The 22,632-nt window shown below is 43.5% G+C and overlaps 1 protein-coding gene across 15 annotated transcripts in view; it reads left to right on the top strand.

The window, feature by feature from the left end:
- The window catches only part of plekha7b (pleckstrin homology domain containing, family A member 7b), a 47,825-nt gene extending 27,951 nt beyond the window's left edge, over nt 1–19,874 (top strand). For 11 of the 15 annotated variants that reach the window (XM_029144248.3, XM_029144242.3, XM_055507401.1 and 8 more), the window contains 20 exons: nt 976–1,401; nt 1,532–2,072; nt 3,602–3,685; nt 4,063–4,197; nt 5,071–5,124; nt 7,179–7,250; nt 8,359–8,439; nt 8,565–8,714; nt 9,315–9,416; nt 9,542–9,653; nt 12,000–12,193; nt 12,271–12,462; nt 12,533–12,650; nt 12,726–12,817; nt 13,553–13,780; nt 15,226–15,450; nt 15,638–15,771; nt 15,899–16,047; nt 17,901–18,057; nt 19,290–19,874. In XM_029144248.3, the coding sequence (XP_029000081.1) occupies nt 976–1,401; nt 1,532–2,072; nt 3,602–3,685; nt 4,063–4,197; nt 5,071–5,124; nt 7,179–7,250; nt 8,359–8,439; nt 8,565–8,714; nt 9,315–9,416; nt 9,542–9,653; nt 12,000–12,193; nt 12,271–12,462; nt 12,533–12,650; nt 12,726–12,817; nt 13,553–13,780; nt 15,226–15,450; nt 15,638–15,771; nt 15,899–16,047; nt 17,901–18,046 (3,235 nt within the window). In that variant the 3' untranslated portion in view covers nt 18,047–18,057; nt 19,290–19,874. The remainder of the gene's footprint in view (nt 1–975; nt 1,402–1,531; nt 2,073–3,601; nt 3,686–4,062; nt 4,198–5,070; nt 5,125–7,178; nt 7,251–8,358; nt 8,440–8,564; nt 8,715–9,314; nt 9,417–9,541; nt 9,654–11,999; nt 12,194–12,270; nt 12,463–12,532; nt 12,651–12,725; nt 12,818–13,552; nt 13,781–15,225; nt 15,451–15,637; nt 15,772–15,898; nt 16,048–17,900; nt 18,058–19,289) is intronic. The other 4 variants (XM_055507400.1, XM_041070020.2, XM_029144253.3 and 1 more) reach the window with 4 other exon arrangements.
- Nucleotides 19,875–22,632: the final 2,758 nt, after the last annotated feature.

Genomic DNA, 22,632 nt, shown 5'->3' with positions numbered 1-22,632 from the left:
GCCTTTCAGCCCGAAAGTTTTAAACCATCAGCTACACTGTTGATCTGGTGTCTGCTCTAATAAAAATAAATTTACTCCATTTTTCTACTTTCATTGAGCTTATTTTAAAAGCAGTTCTCCACAGCAGCTGCAGTCTGTTCCATTTGTTCTGGGGCAGTAACGTGTGTGTGTGTGTGTGTGTGTGTGTGTGTGTGTGTGTGTGTGTGTGTGTGTGTGTGTGTGTGTGTGTGTGTGTGTGTGTGCGTGCGTGCGTGCGTGCGTGTGTGTGTGTGTGTGTGTGTGTGTGTGTGTGTGTGTGTGTGTGTGTGTGTGTGTGTGTGTGTGTGTGTGTTTACAGCTTGATGCATTTGAGTCTGAAATAGATTAAGGTGGCCGCAGCTGAGACAATACACTAGAGGCCTGCCACTGCAGAATGTGTCTACACCAGTAATCACAGTGCATTCTCTTAGAGAATATTTGCATTTAAAGGCAGAAACAGTCTGCAACTGATAGCATGTGACAGCTGTGTCTGTGGTAAATGCGTTCCCCACTGCATTTAATGCATTCTGCAGCTGGATGGTCTGCATAGGTTTAATAGCTTGTACAACAAGTCCACCTAGTGGCCAAGGTGAGTCCATACACCAAGCCCCAAGTTCCATATGACAGTCACATCCAGGACCCCTGAAATGAACTGACACTAACAATGTTGAAGCAATAATGAGTGATCTCTTGACTGTCATCAATGTTCTTCCACTCACCTCTTCCTTTTCTACTGTGGCTTTTTATAATTCTATAAAAGAGTTTGATCACATTCTTTGTTAATTAATCTTAATTGTCATAAAGATGATTTGTCTGGTGTGTTTATCATCTGTCATCACATAACTGTTCTTCACTATAATTGACAGGCTGAACAAGCTCTGCATACTGTACTCACAGGAACCACAGGAACAATTAACCAGATACATCAACTCTTTCTATCCTCTCACGTTTTCACAGAGAGGTGGAGAAAACAGAGAAGGTGGCACAGCAGGCTGTCCCACAAACCAACCACGTCCACGTCAGCCAGAGCTCATATCAGCCGGAGAGCCTCCGCCGGCCAGACAGACAGGAACCTCAGGATAACTGTGTCCGACTGGCCCCAGGAGACGAGGCCAGGTTCGGGTTCGAGGTCCACGGGAGACCCGGCCGCTCGGCCACGGAGGACAAGGCAGACAGACTCTCTCCAGACCCTGACGGCGCCGCCCATAAGAACGGACAGCAGCCTGTAATTCAAGTGTCTCTGCTGCCAGAACCAAACGGGAATCTGGCTTATCCGCGGGGTTTGGCCTCGCAGGCTGACAGTGAAAAACACGTGCAGAGAAAGAACACGCTGGCTCAGGTGGAGCAGTGGGTCAAAGTTCAAAAAAGAGACCCAACAAAAGGGTGAGCTTGATGTCACACAGCAGAAGCACGAATGCTGGCAACTAAATGGGCGAACGGCGCCCTCTAGTGGTAATATTGAGAATAGTCCATTTGAATTGCTTACTGTTACCAACATGTGTTTTTCTGTCAGTGCTCCCTCTGCTGAGTACAACCTCCCACGGCGGACGCCCCCCTTAAAGCCCAAAGCCAGCACAGCGGACGCCGCCTATCAGTCGTTGCCAAAGTCTCCCCGCCTCCCGTCAGGCAGCAGCTCCCCACCGGCCCCCTGCAACCTGCCCAGCGACTACAAGTACGCCCACGACCGGCTCAGCCACTTCCGCATGTCCAGCGACGAGCGCGTGGCCACCAAGGAGGGCATGGTGTGGCAGCTGTACGAGTGGCAGCAGCGGCAGCAGTTCCGCCACGGCAGCCCCACCGCCCCCATGTACGCCGGGCCCGGCTTCGCCGACGCGTCCTCCTTCCGGGTCACCGTGGAGATGCCGCGCTCCATCTCGGTGCCGCCCTCCCCGTGCGAGGTCCCACCGCCGGTGCCCGCCGCCTTCAAGCCCCCTTCCCCCCGCCGGCCACACACCCCCTCGGACAGACGCACGGTCCGGCCCCCGGACGAGGCGGCACCTGGGGACAGCACCCGGTCCAGCTCCCCTGGTCACATCTGTGCCCATCTGTCCCAGGTAGGCACCGTCCCGCTCTGGTGCAGCAGCTCCTCACATCAGTGAACCAACAAGACATTTGTCAAGCTGTATTATTTCAGTGCTGCCCGTTGCCCAACACATGTTGTGATAGTTCCCCACAGGGTAGTATAGTGCAGCTGATGCTTGGACAGATGGAAGCCCCGCCCTCGATGAAGTTGGGGTGAATTCATCTGCGCTTTAACGCTGTAATAACGCACACAGTCATTGTAGGGAGTCTGTCATTGCCGTGGGACCCGAGTAAAAAATCGCTCATTCACATGAAGCCAGACAAAACAACAAAGGCCTCATTCTCACGGGAGCCGCTGGCTCGTGGGTGCGAGGTGTCTGTTGATGTTCGCTTAAGTGATGTTGTGAGCTCACGCCGGCGCCGTGGGAAGGCGAACCCTGCTCCCATTCACACAGTCCACGCCCAGGCGGCGTCCTCAGGTGGCGGCGGCGGAGCGCGTGTGAGCGGGAGGCGGCCGCTGCGCCGCGGCCGTGGCCGCGCGCAGACAGCGCCGCCGTCCCGGCCTCCACACCCTGCGCCGTCTCCCCGCCACACCCTCCACATGAGAAACGCTGGCTCTGCGGAGCCTGGCCGCGCTCGCCCGCGCACACACAGGCCCCACAGCCGAGCCGCCGGCCTCGCGCAAGTAAACAGAATCCTCCGCCGTTCCACCCGGTGTCAGGACGCTAATTAGGGCCGTAAATAAAGTGACACCCAATTATAGCGAATCCCGTCGAGGAGCGTAGGTTTTTAACAAAAGGAGCCACAGTGACTTTGGAGAAATGTTTATGGGAAACTCCACTTAGTTGGCGATGAACTTTTGCGGTTTTGTTGCACCCAGCATCTTTAAGGCTGATTGTGCTCTCTGGCTTAAGTAATAGCAATCGGCGAACCTCCCTGGAATATCATTAAGGAGTATATTTTATTAGCAGCTGATCCAATTTGCCCAGGGCTCCTCAGCACCCTATAAACATCTCTACTGTATCTCAAACATCAGCAGCGGTCTCTTTCTTCTGATCTCGCATTTAAATAAAAAACCTATTATACAGCAAAAAAATGGTGGCATGGGAATCTCAAAGGGAATGGCTTACAGTGCTTCTCTTGCTAGTAGCAAACAAATGTTATTTTAAGAAAGCAGGTTTAGTATAATTTATGTGTAGTTAATTAAATCTCTTGTTGTTTGTGTCCTTTTAAGGTTCGGGAGTGGGCCCGCGTTTTCGCTAATTCTGTGTGTTAAGCAAAAACGTCAAATCTCTCCGAGCCCCGCGGCGTCTGGAACTCGGGGCACACCTTGTTTCGAATAAGAGGACGAGCGATGAAAGGGAGAAAGGGATAGATGAAAAAATAAATCTGCTGGGTAGTCGAATTTGTTTGCACACTTGCAGGCAATGTTTTAACTTTGATTCCGTGTGATAGAGAGTCTGTCTGTGTCTTCAGCCCTTTTAAAGGTTGCTCATTGGATTAGGAATTCTGTTTGATTGGACTCTGTAATAACAAGTTAACGAATTTTGTTTTTCCACAGACTTCCCAACTAGAGAGAAGGTCCATGCCTGCCATGGGCTACATCACACACACCGTCAGTGCACCCAGCCTACACGGCAAAACGGTATCATCTCCTTTATCACATGCACATGTAACTTAGCTCATTATGAGAGTTTGCTTTAGCTTGTTAGAAGCCTAGCATCTCCTCAGGCTGCAGGAGAACCCCATGACTGGGCCCACATGTAGAAGCTAGAACCTAAAACTTTGGTTCAGTTTCAGTGCAGTGGATGTGTTTTATTGTTCTCAGCTCTCATGATCTTTAATAACACAATGAGTTCTAGCTGTTACCTCTCCAGTGCCGTCTGAAGGCTGAACCTACAGGCCTCTGTAGCAGCCGGCTCTCTCAGCCACTGTACTGCCCGCATGCTTCTCAAATATCTTCTCTCATCCCTCTGCCCTGTCACTGGCCCCTCGGCCCCCAAACCCCGGGCCTGGCTGCAGCCAGAGGAGCTGACTCTGCTCCTCATTCAGCTCCGGAGACACCAGGCCAACTTGGCAGGTGTGCGTAGCCCCAGCGACGCGTTCGCTCAACTGCAGAATCACCAGCACAACGGCCTCCTGGGCCCCAACATGCAGGTCAGGGGCCCTCGCGCTTCCCTAAATGTCCCGTCCAGCTCACTGCAACCCCTCCCAGTGCATTGTGGCCTCCTCTCCCCAGCCAGTCCCACACATCCCGCTCCTGCCATTCCATGATAACGTGCAGCCTGTTGGTACTGCTTGGTTTTTCTTGTTCATTCAACCATTTTCCATGAGCCCTACTGCTCCTCACACTGTTCAGATTTGCCTTTTTGATATGCATTAGCTCGTCACAGGTATCATCGTGTTACTGAATAGACGCTGGCAGACGCTTGTCTCATCCAAAGCATGTTGCCTTTGTGTGACAGATAAACATATAACCCTGCACAGCCGCACACACCGTGTGACCAGCGCTGCCCCATTTGTGTCCACATCCCTGTGTTCTGTAAGTCCTTTGTTGTGACCGTTCTGAAGCAGCCATTAGTCTCTATTTGGGGCCTGTTGATGAAAACAGCGTGTGGCTGTAGGACCAGCAGACCACAGTGGAGCTGCGCTGGTGTTCAGTAACGACAGCCGCGCCCAGAGTCTGACATCCAGCCATTCTCTTGTCATTCCCCGTGTTTATGAAGATGTACAGCCGCTCGGTTCAACCACATGTCATGCACACGTCCTGCGCTGCACAGTTGTGTAAGAGGTCAAACACGAGGCATTAAACCAGTTCAAGTATCACGCAGATACTTAATTACAGTTCAGCCTCTTTCTCGCTGCAAATGTAAAAAAACAGAGGTAGAAGGAAACTGTAATTGAGTTCGAGTTAATTAAAGTTAGTTGATAAAGCCCGCACAACAAGTAGAGGCCTTAGGAATCATCTGGTCACCCATTATACTTTGCAGCTTCATTTCAAATATTTATCTCTCCACTGCTCATTTAAAGGCTGATGATACTTACATACAACTGAAGAAGGACCTGGAGTATCTAGATCTGAAGGTGGGCCCCAGCAAACTAAATGCCACTTTATTCTTTTCATCCTCTACTTCACCTCCCTTCTGTGGCCTGCTGCTGCTTGCTCCAGCATCTGCCTCCCTCTTTCCCATCTCCCTGTCTGTCCTCTGTTCTGTGTTTGTACTCTCTGCTTATGATGCAATTAACATATCTTAACTTTTCTTATTTATATTTTCCACGTGAGGGTGAAAATAAATTTTTAACCCAGTGAATCCAACAAATGGTCCAGCGTGAGCATACAGAGGGTTTGCATACAGTGTGGTAGTATTAAGTTGTTAGTTCATCCTAATGGGAATTGAATTTTATATAAGCATATTTATGAGTCATGTGAACTCTAGTTCCTGTGAATGTAAAGACACAAAGGCGTAGTTTTACTTTCTTTATTCATTCTGCCTCTTAGCCTGCTGTTGGCATGTGTTTTACTGTATCTACACTAAATGTGTGTGTTTAACACCATAACGCTTTATTTAGAAATCTGGATTTATTTTGCAAAGGAGAGTTTCACACCTTTGATTCCTGTTCATAAGCAGATCCAATATTGGCCTGATGATCATTTCAGTGCGCGAAAAGCTTAAAAACTCCCCTCGTTGTGGGGCTGGTGTGCATACAAAGTCAAACAGACCATTCAGCTGCTTTGTATGAATGCGCTGCATCCCTAGAAGCACGGGCAGACTGTGCACATGAATGTCTTAAACCAGCGAAGGACGCTGTAAAGACAGGGAGCCTCTTTGCATGTGTAGAACATTTCTGAATGCACTAGTGGGCGTCTCCTTGATATCTGCAGCTTGCTGTTGTTCTGCTTGTGAGACATAAAGCAAACATTGTGATGTGACAGTGGCCATGTCCTTTTTGGGGCCTCTAGTTTCATCATGGTAACGATAGATGAATGATAATCTGTTAGTAATAGTAAAACTTGACTGTGTAGTACCATGCTGCTTTTCCCCACTACGGTGGGTAAACATCCATATGTCTTTGCCTCCACGGCTGAGCTAAGACGCTGTACCTAGTGATCACTTCATTTCCCAGGCTTGACAAAGCCCTCTGCAGAACCACAGGAACATCGCACAGCTGTTCTCACAGGCTGTGTAGTACCCCGAGTACTGCAGTACTGTAATTTGACATGTAAAATAGGTGGAAAACGAACTCTTGCACCAGCATTGGTGCACTGGGCTGGGTGTGGTGATCCTGATGTGGGCGTCCTGTGACTACTCCACCCACACGTCCCAGCTTCATGCATTTCTAACTTTGGTGAAGGACTCGCCGACAAACCTCTGCAAGTACTTGTACTCAAGTACTTGAATCCCCACTTTCATTATTTTGCAACTTTATTTGCTAAATAGTTTCAATATGCAGGTAATTGGTTAAATTGTTTAGCAATAATTCATCCAACACTATGATTTGGATTGATGTATATATTTATGCCACCCTTACAATACATTTGAATAATTGACTCTCTATCCTTATTGGGCCTACATTCAAATGTATCCAGTATTTTGGAGAACACACTAACCTGTTAGTTGATTTAATTTGGTCTTTTTAAGATTCTTACCTTTGGCTTTGCACGCACTGTCAGTACTATTTGTTTCAACATGAACTGCATTACCACACATGATACTAGAGGCAGGAAACTAGAGTGATAACTTACAGGTTTATTCATGTAAACAGTGACTCTGTGCATCTCAAATTAAAACTGTGAATTGCTAGTGAGTTGAACCTTTATCTGACAGAAGAAGCAATTTTCAGAGTTTAATATTGTAAATAGAGCCTTCAGGTTTTCTGGAAATTACCTTTTACTGTGGCTACGGAAGTGATGAAATGAAAGAGCAGCTTCAGTGTTTTCATTGTTACATTAAACAAACATCTGCACACTTTTTTTTTTTTCGTTCAGTTACTGCAGCTGCTTTGTCTCTGTCTTGGTTGTATGTAATTTATTTGATGGTTTATACTGTATTAATCTTTCAGTTTGACTGGGCTACTGTAGCAGTTGACGTGTTGCTAATATGTTGATTTGTTTTATTTGTGGATACTGGGAATTGTAGGTTACTGGGCGTGAGAGTTTGAAAAAGGAACGGGCGTCCAGGCCTGTGAAAATAGCAGAAAGCGACGCTGATGTAAGTGAATCATTATGTTCTCAAGATCTAAAGACCGCCTGATAAGCACTCTGTTTATCCATCCCTTTCTTTCCTGTACGATCTCCATTTCCACTACAGAGAAGCAGCTGAGTTTAGTCTGACTTTGCTGTGTGTTTTACTGCGGTTTGTGTGTCTGTGTGTGTGTTCTTAAGTTGTGGTAAACAGAGGCTGCAGAGGGAAGGGAACGTATGTACATTGCAACACTGTGGGGACATGCATCCTCACTGCACAGTGCGGGCCTGAGAGTATCGACCATAGCTTTTATTTTCCACCCTGCAATTTAAAGGGAAAAATACATGTAATGGGAGTTTTAGATGTTGAGCTGTTAAATTTTTCAGTTTGATTTGCCTGATCCTGCTTTTCTCATTCTTTGTTTTCTGCTGAATGGAGGTAAATAAGATGGATGTCCTGGCTTTTCATCATTAGCATTGTTCCACTTTAACAATTTATAAGAAATTGCCAGTAAATTTGTCGGAACAATGAATATTTTATGCAATTAAAAACAACAATATACGGCAGCAAAATAAAAACAGCTTAATTATTAATTGAACAGAATGATAAATAGATCTGAGGAAAAAATACACTGTGTGAGAAAGACTGTGAACTAGGCAGTCTTATGTTGTTTTCATAAACACATAACCCATTTCTGGGAAAACAAATCTGTCACTCTCAATAAACATGGTTTTTGCCAAAAGTGAATTTGAAAATATGGATTTTTGATTATGATTACTCATAATGGGCATTACCAGCTCTCACCCCCAAACTAGACAGAGTGAAGCCTTTTGATATTTCTCACTGCGCGGATGAGAGGAATTCCTCTGGGCCTTTCACATAGATGGGCCTTATTGACATAGTTACAGACAGCGCAGACTGCAGCGGTTGATCTGCTCCGCCGGTGCTCTTAAAGGCAGTTGAGCGGTGCCATTGACCTCTGTTGATGTGGACAAACACTGTTGTCAAACAGTTGCATCGTTATCGCTCTTGCTGTTGCATTTTGTCTTCTCTTCTCCATATTTTTGTTAAATAAAGTAATGAGGGGGAGAGCTGGATTTAATTGTGCTTATTATTCCAAATGTTGTTCTTTTAGGTCAAATTAAGTCGACTGTGTGAACAAGACAAGATTCTCCAGGAGCTAGAGGCCACGATACGCACTTTAAAGGAGGATAAGGTTTGTAAACCTGCTGTAGCTACACTGGTGTGTGTTGTTTGTATTTACATATTTACTGTGTGTACTAATGTGTTTATTGTGTTTAGCTTTGTCCGTGTTCAGACACTCATTATGTCCCTTTCCAGGACAAGCTGGAGTCGGTCCTGGATGTTTCCCACCAGCAGATGGAGCAGTACAGAGATCAGCCGGCCCACGTGGAGAAGATCGCCTATCAGCAGAAACTACTGCAGGAGGATGTGGTGCACATCAGGGCTGAAATATCCCAAGTGTCCACAGTAAGACATGAACCTCACACGCAAGTCCGTTAGTCAGTACACTAGCTACAATCTACCACATAATGTTTTTATTGGTTGAAAACAAGATGTTTGCGGCTATTTTTAGTTGTTCTCTTTTTAGTCAATGGTTTCTGCAACGGGCACATGTTTCATGTTGACTGTGACTATCAAGATGAGTGATAGGGGACAATCCTGGGGCAACGAAGAAACTCGCTTTTCTGCCACTTTGGTCATGAAGTGCATTGGTATTCAAGCGCTAAAGTAAAAAAGAAGTTTCAGGAGAACATTTACAAATAAACTGCAGGATTGCGCAACAGTAAACAGGAGCTGTGTGTTTTAGCTTCCTCATCAGATGCCATGATGCTTGTATTCATTGGTCTATTGTCCAACAGAAGAAATCTAAGTAATCCATATTTGTAGTCTGAACTTAAATTCATATTCAACACATAACTAAAGTCCCTCAACACACCTGCTCTCTACTATTATACTACATTCCACCACATTCATTCTCATAGGATCATAGGAGCGTTGCCTTTGCGAGGTGAGTGCACTGTAAGAAATCTGTTTCCTGTCTCCCTATAACGTGAAGTTGCTTTACAGGAGATGGAGAACGCATGGAATGAGTACAGCCGGCTGGAGAGAGACGTGGACTGGCTCAGGTCAGCCCTGCAGGGACAGATGAGCCGCAGCGATCTCACTCAGGTCGGTGGCGCCGTGATCTCTCTTAACTCCCTTTTGTGGAGGGTGCGTGTGTGGTTCTGTTTGGAGGAGCGTCAGTTTGATGGTCAACAGTATTTCGACGGAATCGACTCCTTTTCTGTAAACAGCACGAGAAAGTCCAGATCAGAAAGGAGCTGTGGAGGATAGAGGATGTCATCGCTGGCCTCAGTACCAGTAAAGCCAACTACAAAGTCACTATTTCCTCTGTTACCAACCCAGGTGAGACAAGTGCTACACACTGGTTGTGCAACGTGCTTTACACAGATTGAAACAGCTGCCTGAACGATGCGTGATTTCAGCATGCTTAAAGTAGGGTCTCACTATATATATATATATATATATATATATATATATATATATATATATATATATATATATATATATATATATATATATATATATATATATATATATATATATATATATATATATATATACACAGTCAGGACCATAAATATTTGAATATTTGGACAGAGACACAATTCTTCTAATTTTGTTTCTGTACATTACCACAGTGAATTTCAAATGAAACAACTCAGATGCCATTGAAGTGGAGACTCTCAGCTTTAATTCCATGGGTTGAACAAAAAGATTGCATAAAAATGTGAAAAACTAAAGCATTTATTAAACACAATCCCTTCATTTCATGGGCTCGTAAGTAATTGGACAATTGACTTCCATGCTATTGCATGGGCAGGTGTGGACAATTCCCTTGTTATGTCATTATGAGTGAAGCAGATAAAAGGCCTGGAGTTGATTAGAGGACTCGTGTTTACATTTTGAAGATTTTGCTGTCAACAGACAACATGCGGTCAAAGGAGCTCTCCATGCAGGTGAAACGAGCCATCATTAAGCTGAGAAAACAGAAAAAAAACATGGGAGAAATTGCTACAGTGTTAGGAGTGGCAAAATCAACAGTGTGGTACATCCTGAGAAAGAAAGAAAGCACTGGTGAACTTAGCAAGGCAAAAAGACCTGGACGTCCACGGAAGACAACAGTGGTGGATGATCGCAGAATCATTTCCATGGTGAAGAGGAACCCATTCACAACAGCCAACCAAGTGAACAACACTCTCCAGGAGGTAGGCGTATCAATATCCAAGTCTACCATAAAGAGAAGACTGCATGAAAGTAGATACAGAGGGTACACTGCAAGGTGCAAGCCACTCATAAGCCGCAAGAATAGGAAGGCCAGATTGGACTTTGCTAGAAAGCATCTAAAAAAGCCAGCACAGTTCTGAAAAAACATTCTTTGGACAGATGAAACCAAAATCAACCTCTACCAGAATGATGGCAAGAGAAAAGTATGGAGAAGGCGTGGAGAAGCTCATGATCCAAAGCACACTACATCATCAGTAAAACACTGTGGAGGCAGTGTGATGGCCTGGGCGTGCATGGCTGCTAGTGGCACTGGGACACTAGTGTTTATTGATGACGTGACACAGGACAGAAGCAGCCGAATGAATTCTGAGGTGTTCAGAGACATACTGTCTGCGCAGATCCAGGTGAATGCAGTCAAACTGATTGGGCGGCATTTCATAATACAGATGGACAACGACCCAAAACATACAGCCAAAGCAACTCAGGAGTTTATTGAAGCAAAGAAGTGGAATATGCTTGAATGGCCAAGTCAGTCACCTGATCTTAACCCAATTGAGCATGCATTTCACTTGTTGAAGACTAAACTGCAGACAGAAAGGCCCACAAACAAACAGCAACTGAAAGCCGCTGCAGTAAAGGCCTGGCAGAGCATTCAGAAGGAGAAAACCCAGCATCTCGTGATGTCCATGAGTTCAAGACTTCAGGCTGTCATTGCCAACAAAGAGTTTTCAACCAAATATTAGTAATGACCATTTTATTTTCAGTTATTTCATTTGTCCAATTACTTACGAGCCCATGAAATGAAGGGATTGTGTTTAATAAATGCTTTAGTTTTTCACAGTTTTATGCAATCTTTTTGTTCAACCCATGGAATTAAAGCTGAAAGTCTGCACTTCAATGGCATCTGAGTTGTTTCATTTAAAATTCACTGTGGTAATGTACAGAAAGAAAATTAGAAGAAAGTTGTCTCTGTCCAAATATTTATGGTCCTGACTGTATATATATATATATATATATATATATATATATATATATATATATATATATATATATATATATATATATATATATATATATATATATATATATATATATATATTGTTTGTCATAAAAACTGTAATACTATAGTATATTGTCATAAAAGTGTCATAGTATACTATGTGGTTAATAAATAAATTGGTAGCTCATAGTATAGTTTTGGGTGAAGAAGTGTCATAGTATAGTATATAGTCAAAAAGTGTTTGTCATACTATAGTATGTCATTAAAAAAGTGCCATAGTATTGGTTTGATGCGTTTGGAGTAAATAACAGTCAAACCCAGGACTCTGACAGGAATGTATATCTGTGTGACCATTAGGAAACGTGCGATACTATGGTAGTGTAGGCTGATAAAGAGTCATAGTATTGTAGAGTACGGTGTCAAAAACAAGCACTGTCTTCAAACCTTACAATCCAACTCCCCAGAGAGGAAATTTGTGCCTTCAGTGACGGTGCCTTCTGTATGTGGGAGCCCTTCTGCTGTGGAGATGAGATTGTCCCAACAGCAGCAGCAGCACAGCCTCCACCTCAACCCCAGCGCCCTCACACCTACTCTGTGCTCCAGCCCCAGTCAGCAGCCTTTACATCACTCTGTGACCATTACCAGTGGACTTAAATGGGTGAGTGAGACCAAGAACGCACTGCATGTGAAAGAAGAGAAGCTAGCTACGAAGATTAACAGCGGCTCTGTGTGCAGGGGGAGGAAGACGTGCCTCCCAGACCTCCTCTACCTCAGCTCTACAGTCCTGATGAGCAGCCCCCTGCTGTGCCCCCTTTACCGCGGGAGACAACAGTGATCAGACACACCTCCGTCCGTGGCCTCAAGCGACAGTCAGATGAACGTAAACGAGACAGAGAGATTGGCCACTACACTAACGGAGACAGTAAGGTGTGTAGATGTCAGTGTTTGTGCTGTGTAAAGCCACTGCCTTTATTCTATAACCCTTTGACTATTTCAGGTGGAACTTAGGCCTTTCCTGAGTGACCCAGAGCTCATGGGAACTGGAGACAACTCCAGCCACATAACAGTTGTAGCATCTGGACATGTGGGAGGTTATCAGACATTGCCTAGCAGAGGTACAGTTCCCGGATGACATATTTATATTTATACTTAGATACCTTTGACTAAGTTTGCTTTTGTCCTTTTCTCAGGAGTGGCTTCTTCCTCACTTAGACTAAACCAGTCTTCAAGCATCTCGTCATATGTGACCCTCCGGAGAGCAGCATCCGCCGCCGGCACAAAGGTGAGTTTTCTCAATAAATACAAATACTCAAAAAGTCAAACGTGACTTATAGTCAGTAGAAGCATCCAACTACTCTAACGGTCACAGTCCACCACAAAGACGGTGGAACGGGTTCTAAGAGTTCTTAGCGACCAAAAGAGCACCACAGAGTGCAAATAGACACTAGCACATGTAACAGAACAGACATGGATGAACTTAAGACACCTCTGAACCAAGAAAAAAGGAACAAAAACCTAAAATTCACAACATAATTTACACACGTTGTTGGACATGATGAAAGCACGGCTTGGTCCTGAGAACATACTGGTCATGATCAAGGTTAAATTTGGTTTCCCTTCACACGACCTAATCTAAACATGGCATGAAGAACAGATGAATCAGAAGGTAAAGAGTGAATGAGGTAAAAAGAAAAGGCACAGGTGAGTTAGACTAACTGATTCCACTGGTGAAAAAGGGGAAAACCAGGAAGTGGGTGTGACTAAATACAAGGGGGTGTGGCCAGACAATGGGGGCGTGGTTAGGGATACAAAGGCTACTGAAATAAGAGAGAATGTATCTAAGTATTATTATGTTGTTTATTATCTTTTCCTCTGGTCTCGTCTAGATGCTTTAGTCATAGCCTTGCAAATAAATTATGTATTGACTTCCTTTAATGCGTGATTGACATGTTTGTACAGCACGATCATGAGGGTGCTTTAATTTTCCTGACTGCTGTCTGTCTCCACTGTCTCTCAGGACAAACCAAAAAGTGCCTTGGAGCGCCTGTACTCCGGGGACGCGGCGCTGCCGCCGCAGCAGCAGCCGCGGGGGAAGATGAGCGCCGACGAGCAGCTGGAGAGGATGAAGAGGCACCAGAAGGCCCTCGTCCGCCAGCGCAAACGCACCCTGAGCCACGGCGAGCGCCAGCCGTCCTCGTCCTCGCGCTCCTCCTCGGCGCGACCGCTTTCAGCAGACCTGGGATCAGTATGTCACTAGAGCAGTCTCACACGTCACATTCTCGAGCATGACGACAGCAAAAGCAGAGAGCGGTGATGTACAACAGTAGCACGTGTCTTCCGAAGACCAGTCCATTCTCTTTACAAAGTTAATAGCAAAACAATGAGGTAGCGCCGAATAGCAACTGACTGCGTGATGCTTTTTTACACATTTCACATTGCTCTAGTAAAACATACACATGATAATACAATAAAGAATAATTCTGCTGTCCCATCAAGCTATGACATGCTAACGAATCCATAATATTTCATAATGTCGTCTCTGTGGCGGCTGCTCAGAGAAACGTTATCGGCCTCTGCTTTATGAAAGCCTGCACAAAGTGTGTACAGCTCTGATACATGTGGTCATACTAAACATTCTTACCACTGATGAATGTATCATGTCTATCAAACACATAACACACTAATGACCTCGGAATGAGCCGTCGCCGACACCTCTGCTTCACGTTCTCGCATCTTTTTCGTTGTAGACGCTAACGTTACTTTATCCACCCGTTGTTTGTTCCGCATCTGGGTTCAGTTCACTCTCACAGCATTTATTTTACCATCTCACCAAACTGTTTCCCACCCTATAATATAACCGCTCCTGTCTTTCCTTTCACATTAATGCCTGTGGTTGTTGAGTTAAGTGCTGCTGGTGCCTTTAAGCCATCCTCTTGTATGCGTGGGAGTGTGTGTGAGAGACAAAGTGCCTGCTTATTTTCTACTGACCAGAACACTGACACACACGTAGCCACGCCCACTGAAGCTTCCTCCTCTCAACCTCATTCTACATTTTCCTCTTGGAGCTCTTCTATGTAAATGAACCAACTAAACTAGCTTGATGGTTTGTGAATTAGGGTCCCACTATTTACCACTCCTTAATCCTTTTGTAGATGGGTTTTGCCCTCTACTTATATTGGACCATGGTTTATACAAGTTCCATGTTTGCTTAGTGTTTTATTGCACTAACTAACTGTTAGTTATAAGAAATCTCCCTTTTTACATGTGAATGTGTGCAAATAAATAAACATTATTTTCTAATGAACACATATCGCCATGTTTTTTATTTATTTCATCCACCGTGTGTGTGTATGCTGTTACACTCCGGTTGTGGTGATATTGTCTTGTGTGAGTGAAGTGATGCTTCCTGTTTATTTTTGTGGCTCTGTGCTGTCTCCCTTATCTCTGTTGTAGACGATTTACAGCATGCTGTGATTTGAGAGCTTTCAGTTTTACATAAGCATGCATACTCATCAATGCATGCTCCCTGTGGTTCTCTTGTACAAGCACATACACACACAGTGGTAATTACATGAACTTTAGTCTGAAGACAGTTTAAACAAGTAAGTGTCACATTTATTTGACCATCAAGCACCTCATCGGGAGAATTCTGCGATTTGATTCATAGCCCATTCTTTTCCCATTGTCCAGTGGAAGAGAGAGCAGGAGTTTGACCTGCAGCTGCTTGAGAGGGCTGTTCAGGGAGAAGAGACGCAGGCGGTTCGGAGCGTCCAGGGGGAGGAAAGGCCTCCGGAGCACAATGAGAGACCCCGCTCCCACTCGGACGAATGGCTCACCTTCCGCTCTATGGCTTCAACTCCGACCCAAGAAGCTGACCTGGAGCCGCTGGAGTATGACCTGGACCTGAACAAGGAGGTGAGTTACTTTGTCAGACCAAGAAATAAAGTAAACAATAATGATTTTTTAAAAATAGCTAAAAATAAACACTAAACGCTATTAGGATGAAAAGCCAATCAATGAAAGGGTCCTTGTTGTCAATCACTAAATGATTTTTTTTTTGTGTTTGACTTTATACAGTACACACACTTTATCTGTTTTGTAGTTGTCCAAGCCTGAGAAAGTGTTGATTCCAGAGCGTTATGTGGATTCAGAGCCCGAGGAGCCGCTGAGTCCTCAAGAGGTGGAGGAACGTCATCGCAAGGTGGAGCGAATTAAGAGCATCTTGGCAAAGTCCAGGTAGAGAAAGGAAGCTGAACACACTGATCCGGGCCAATGAGGAGACTTAGTTACCCACATTTAGACCAAAACTTGACTTCATTAATTATTATTAACCCTCTGTTTCCTTTCTGTGCCCGTGCTACAGTGTACAAAACCTAGCACCAGCAGTGGCTGTGGACAAGCCAGATGTGGGGCTGGTGGCCCTGGACTCAGCTTTACAGGAGCAGGAGAGGATCATCACCATGTCTTACGCTCTGGCTTCCGAGGCCTCGCTCAAGAGCAAACTAGTCACAGGTTAGTTATTGGTTTAACATGAAATGGTCATGACTGAAGCTGTTGGTTGCTGAGGGCCAAGGTTAGAGCCATGTTTACTTAAGGAAAATCTAAAAGCATATATACTGTATAGACCTTACTCAAATTCATTCAGTCATTTCTAAAGCCAAGATTATCCTCCTTTATAAATAAAAATTTATTTTCCACAGAACAGAAATAATTACTGTGCCAAAAAAAGTCCTCCAACTGGCGCTTTCAGTCAAATCTCTCCCAGCATCAAACTGACAATTTTTTGGTTGAAACAGAGATAAAGAGAGGGAAGCAGCCTTTCAAGAAGCGCTGGATTGATGGAGTGGAGATGAGAAGGGCATAAGGTGCAGCGTTGCTCAAGCAATGAGGCTGTTCATTTCCTAATAACTTAACATTATTCCTTATTAGGAGCTCAGATAGTCTCTAATTGCAATCCATGTAGAATCTTTCAGACAGGGGAGGAATCGCTTGATGAGGCCATTTTGTGTGTTGATCAATGACCCAGTCGAGCTCCACTCTCCTCCTGCATAGCACTGCTGCTGCTTTGAACGTATCTCTGAACTTGCATAAAAGACACTGAGCTCACTTTTCATCTCTTTCATACTCTACAGCAGGCAGGCAAGTTCATTTTCACTGAAGCTGCACCAGATTGTCAGTCTGCCTGCCTCCCTTACACACACACGCACACACACACGTATCTGTCACACACACTAACACTCAAGCTGTCAGCGTGTGTGGAAGCTTAATATGCACAGTGAGGCAAAGTCAACAATTATAACATTATTTCCAGCATAGAGAAATGTCAGAGAATATAACTGGTGGCATCTTGTCAGCGGAGACTGAATCAGTGACTTTCTCTCCCTTTGGTGTTAAAGGTAGGTGCACATTCAAACCCCAGATTTAAAAGAACGGTCTCTTTTCACAGTATTATGCATGAGACACTTCAATAATCCTGTCATGAAAGATGGAATATTCAGCATCGCAATTACACCAGTATATATTAAGAAGGTGTTCCTGATTGTTAAATTTGTTAGTTTTAAAAGTGTAATAATTGGGTATTTTGTCATTTACTGCTGGAAATATTTATATATTTATATCTACAAAATATTCATGATCTACAAAATAAGCTTCCTGGTGTAGTGTCTCTTCAGCCATTCACGGCTTTCTTTTCTTTTTAGCTGATAAAATGTTCTGATGATGAAACCGTGAAGCACACGCCACACAAACACCACTGAATGGAGGCGACAGCAAACCCAACTGCACGTTTGACTGAATATTGACTTATTGCCTTTCACCACCAGAATAAAAGTTGCTTTTTTTGGCAAACACATATGTTGAGGTTGTTGGTGGAGCCATGTGTAGTCTATCTACACCCATGGAACATCCAGTACAGTACTTTCTTAAATGTATTTTTCAATGAAGTGCAGTACTGTTGGTCATGCCTGGTTTTTAACTTGAATGTATTCTGGATTTCCTACTAAAACAAGACATCTGAAGATGCAACCTTAGGCAAACTATTATATGATCAGAGAAAATTAGCAGCAGATTATTCAGTAATGAGGATTGTTTCTGTAGCCTTAAACCCCATAGATCCTACGGTGTGTTTCAAAATGTTACACTCAGGCTATTTAATTAACTTTCATGCAATCAGCATTTTCATGTTGTTACAATTACGTTTTTTAACACCGTGAGTTCATATGATTTACAGGCAGATGTTCCAGTAGGACCTAGTGTGAGACACTGTAACAGAGCTTCATGTTTGCACTGAGCACTGACGTGTTTGTGTGTCTCTAACAACCACTGTCCCTCTCCCTCCCTCTTCTCCTTGTGTCCTCTCATTATAGTCCCCCCACAGGCTAGCGTCCCCGCCCCTCCTCCCCCTCCTCCCCCGCCCCCGCCTCCACCCCCGCCTCCACCTCCTCCTCTTCCTCCCGCATCTCTGGCGCCTCCCTCTCCTCTAAGCAACGGAATTCACTACACGTTTGTCTAACCTGAAATAAAGTAAGGCCTGACTGCATGCTTCGCACTGCTAATGTTTCTGAGACCTCGCTAATTCTCTGTAACGAGGGGCGCCTGTGCGCTTTGCACCTCGCCGCATGCTTACCGCTCTGTTGTGATTGTAGGAAACACATCTTGTGTAGCTTAGGGAAGCCCTGCCTCTGCTCCCATTATAATCAAAACAAACATCTGCAGGCAGTCTGCTCATCCCACTGTGATAATTGTGTGTAAATTGTTTTTTTTTTTCTTTTTTTTTTGTATCACTGCCAAAATATTTATGGCTGGTTGGGGAAAGAAAGGGTTGAAACGAACATGACTGTTTGTAGCATTGTGTATAATTAACAAAAGAGACGGCGTTTGATTTAGCACCTTGACAGTTCAGTAGTCGGCACAGCTGCATTGTACAGCACCAATTAGCTCCCCATCTGTAGCCTGGCACAGATAAGTCAGAAGTAAATATCACTGTTACTGTAAATGCAGAAAGGGAGCGTGTGTCATTTTAATGCCTTATTTAAATAACTTACACCCGTCAGCAAGTCCCGACAGATGTTTGATTACTATATTTACTTTCTGCTTGTTTGTGATTTATTAATATGACTATTACTGTGATAAAGTAAACTATAATGATAATAGGGAGAATGAGAATAAGAATAATGAGAATAGGAATAAGAATAAATTAAAATATACAAATACTTTAATTTAATATACAATGATACAGTATTATTATAAAACTTAAATGAAATGAGCCATTTCACATAAATATTCTTAATTTATGGGACAATTTTTTAGTACTTGAACTTGTATAATTTTAAACACAGGACTGTGTAACAGAGTACTTTAAAATGTGTCCCCCACTAATAAGCACATACCAAACAAACAGATACTGTACAGTGAGAAGTGTGTGCTTAGCTGAGGCTGACCTTTGACCTGTCAGCATTCACATCGTATCACAAGGACTAAAAGCATGAGGCTCTGTGATGATCCTGACCAGTCTTCCTCGTGAATGAGTGTGACTGCATGTGTTTCTGCATACTGTTGTTTTGTGTGTAATGTGTATTTTTTTTCCTGTACCTCATGTTCATTTGACAGTCTCCCCTTAACGTGCATCTTAAAAGCAAAACCTACCCAAGGGATTTGCTTTCTTGATTATCCAAATGTTAAAGCGTATGATTCTTTTTTGCTGTCTCTGTTATCTATTCGCATGACTTTCATGTTTCTGTCTTGTCACTTATTAGCTCAAGCAATATCTGGACACTGAGGTGCTTTTCCGGGATGACGACAAACATCTGGATTCTGCCAGAGGAGGCGAACTGGAAGAACCGTACTCAACGTCTGCCTTTCTGAGGCTCACACCGCACCGGCTGCTGCAGAAGGCGGTCGTCCAGAGGAAAACAGGGGACTCTGCTCTGAGACTGAGCAGATGAACTGAATGCGTCTAACAAATGTTAAGCTCATATTAAAGATATTTTCTACATGTTGCACTTTTAATTGTACACTGTATTATGTTTCTGAGGTATGAATGAATAGCCTTTACTTGCAGTGTGATCTCAACTGGGAACGTGTTGGTTTTGTTTTTTCAGGTACAAACAAAAGGCACTAAAGGGGTATGACTAGTATTTTTATCGAAAATATTCTTACACCAAACCACTTGAAATCTTCTATGTACCTGTAGCACTGCCAGTCTCCTTTTAGCTTGCCAAAATGAGTTTTATTTTTGCTTACATCCAGATGACAGTAACCCTTAACATATTTTCTGTGCGACTGGGGAAGTTGCACATTGGAAATTTGTAAAAATATCCATAATAAAGGAATTAACACAATATCAGGTTCTTCACAGGTGCAATTATTTGAAATAAAATGTACTGTTTCACATTGATTTGAATGCGATGGCCATGCTGCCTGATGACTGTGTTTGAATTATCGGTCTGTGACATTTTGTCCCCTTACTGAATGATAAAAAGTGACACAGCTTATTCTGCATCATAATTAGGTGACATTTCATTTTTACAATAAAACATCACAATCAAATGTCTTAACAGAACAACATCCTCAACACCAAGTCAAAACAAACTGTGACCGAGCTCAGCTGAGCTCAATTAAAGTGGTAAAATGGTTTTAATAAATTAAAAATTTAATTTTACAACTGCCTGCTTTAGTGGATTCAGTGATTTGGGGTTTATTATTCTTTCCCCTATTAATAAGAAAAGGACTCTTTCACCAAACACAGCATTTGCTCTCTACTACATTTCACTGATGCATTTATTGACAGCATCTTAATTCTAATCATGTACAAAGAAAAAGTACAAAATGTGCACTCATCACAGCTCAAAGATTCTCTTTGAACCTCCACATTGATTGCCTTGACCTATTATACTTCCTCCTATTATTTGGAATGGAAACCAAACTATGGCACGCTCAAAGGAGGTGAACTTTCAATACAAAAAATGAGAGGCTTCTTGAAATGTTTCTTAAGTTCAAAGCTCTTTCCATCTCAAAAGGCATTTTTAATTCCATGTATTTTCTACCAAGAAGGTGGATACTAATAACTGGATTCTGAAGTACAGAACCCGTATCTTTAAATCATGAACTATGCCTGGATTGCAATTGTAAAATAAACCTCTGAGAAATACATTTATTAAAATTCTGATTTAAAATGAAAAGCATGTATTATGGCATATGTTTAAAATAGATGTGATTATTTACACCGTGATGAATCACCGTGGGACAGGATGCCATGCAAACACTTTTAAAGGGTACGGCGCCGTCGCCTTCCTCTGCTCTCCTGATCGTGAGCTGTTGTGTTGCAGCTCCCTCCCGAGTGACATCTTTATCTTTAATTGGAGAGTAATTACTTTCACTCGCCTGCATCGTAGCGTGGCTGGAAAAACACCTGAGAGAGACGATGCACCTCCCTCAGCAGCCGCATCCTCTCCGCCTCCCTGCTCTCCTCCAGGACCGGGGGCCCCACAGCTCCCGCTGGCCCTGGTGGCTAGAAGACCCATCGCATCCTCTCTTCTGCTTATTCTGCAATAAAATGGGATGTTTTTCCCTCCTCCTGCAAAAAAAATTCACCCAAGACCCTCCACTGAGGATTGTGGCATTTCCATGTATTGACGTTTGGCTGGTGGTTCATATACATTTGTTATTCTATGCTCTGGACTTCAAAGAGAATGAAAGACAGCCTATTATGCTAATTGGGTCCTGTTCTGTTAAACGCAATCAAGGCCTCCCGCATTAATCCTTTACTAAACACTCACTGGCTTCAGAAATGCTTTTTCAGTTGCAGGGAGACGCAGACGGCTTCGTTTCCTAACAGGGAGGTTTCTAAGAAGACTGTCATCGTACAAATAAATAAAAGGCAGCAAGTAGGTAACAGTAAGTAAAATACCCGATTTAAACGCCAAATAAGCTTCATGCCGGTGTTTAGAGTCTGCTGGGCCTGCATTGATCTGCCAGCCATTGATCGGCTTTAACTTGTGTTGCTTTTTGTTGCCAGGTCTAAAGTTGAAAGAGGCGCCTTCTGAGAGCGGGCCGAGGAGCCCGGCCGCGTTCTCACGTCTGTATTGTTCACCGCACACTGCATGTGTAACGTATTCGCAGTTTTCCCATGACAGGAGCGGAGAAAGGAGAAATTCCCGCACTGATTCCCAGTGATATTCCTCTCATATCGCTGGGATCCAGATTGTACTCCAATTGTGCAAACACAAAACCAAGGAAACCGATGCAATCGGTGCTTTGATTTCAAAAAAGTATCTTATGCTGTTTTATCATTTTCAAGTTCCACACATGGTTCATTTTTTAATATATAAGAAATGGAATGATGATTTGCTGAATAATTGAAGAGTTAGGAATCACCAAGTGCTCCTCCCAACATGCACACGCTATAAAAAGAATAGTGAAAGCGGAGTTACAGATTCCTGCACTACAATGAGCCGACTATTTACAGATTAAAACAATACTTATTTCACTTAAAAGCTTTTACATGTAGGTTTCATCTGGAGGAATGCAAAACTATTAAATGTTGAGCAATACGTTTACCGACTTAACACATTAAACAAATAGAACACAATTCCTCCAACATAAATGATTAAGTGTGTGTTGAAAATGTGCTGTGTTACATTATACAATGAATTAATCCCATGTTCCTTAAATGGAGGCTTTTTACAATACCTACAGTGAATTGGGCTTTTTGTACATAAAAGCAATTGCTTTGTAAATGAACAAATGCCCCTGGGCCTCCTCTTTAATCTAGCGCGCGCGTGCGCACACACACACACACACACACACACACACACACACACACACACACACACACACACACACACACACACACACACACACACACACACACACACAAACACTGATTTAAAGTACAATGTGAAGCTGGTATTTATATTTAAGTATTTAAGACACAGTAAGTTATTTGTAGTCCTGGAGGCCCAGGCTGTGCGATGGTGTCACTATATAATTAGAATTGGCATGTAACGCTCCTTATTGCAACATGATTAATCAGTGGTTGTCTGTTAACTTGAAAGGAAATATTAGACCCTGACTAAACTTTGATGAAAACCAGAGTTA

The sequence above is a fragment of the Betta splendens genome, chromosome 3, assembly GCF_900634795.4.
Source record: "Betta splendens chromosome 3, fBetSpl5.4, whole genome shotgun sequence".
NCBI lineage: Eukaryota > Metazoa > Chordata > Actinopteri > Anabantiformes > Osphronemidae > Betta > Betta splendens.
The sequence above is the reverse complement of the archived record's forward strand: the minus strand, read 5'-3'. Positions and strand labels throughout refer to the sequence as shown.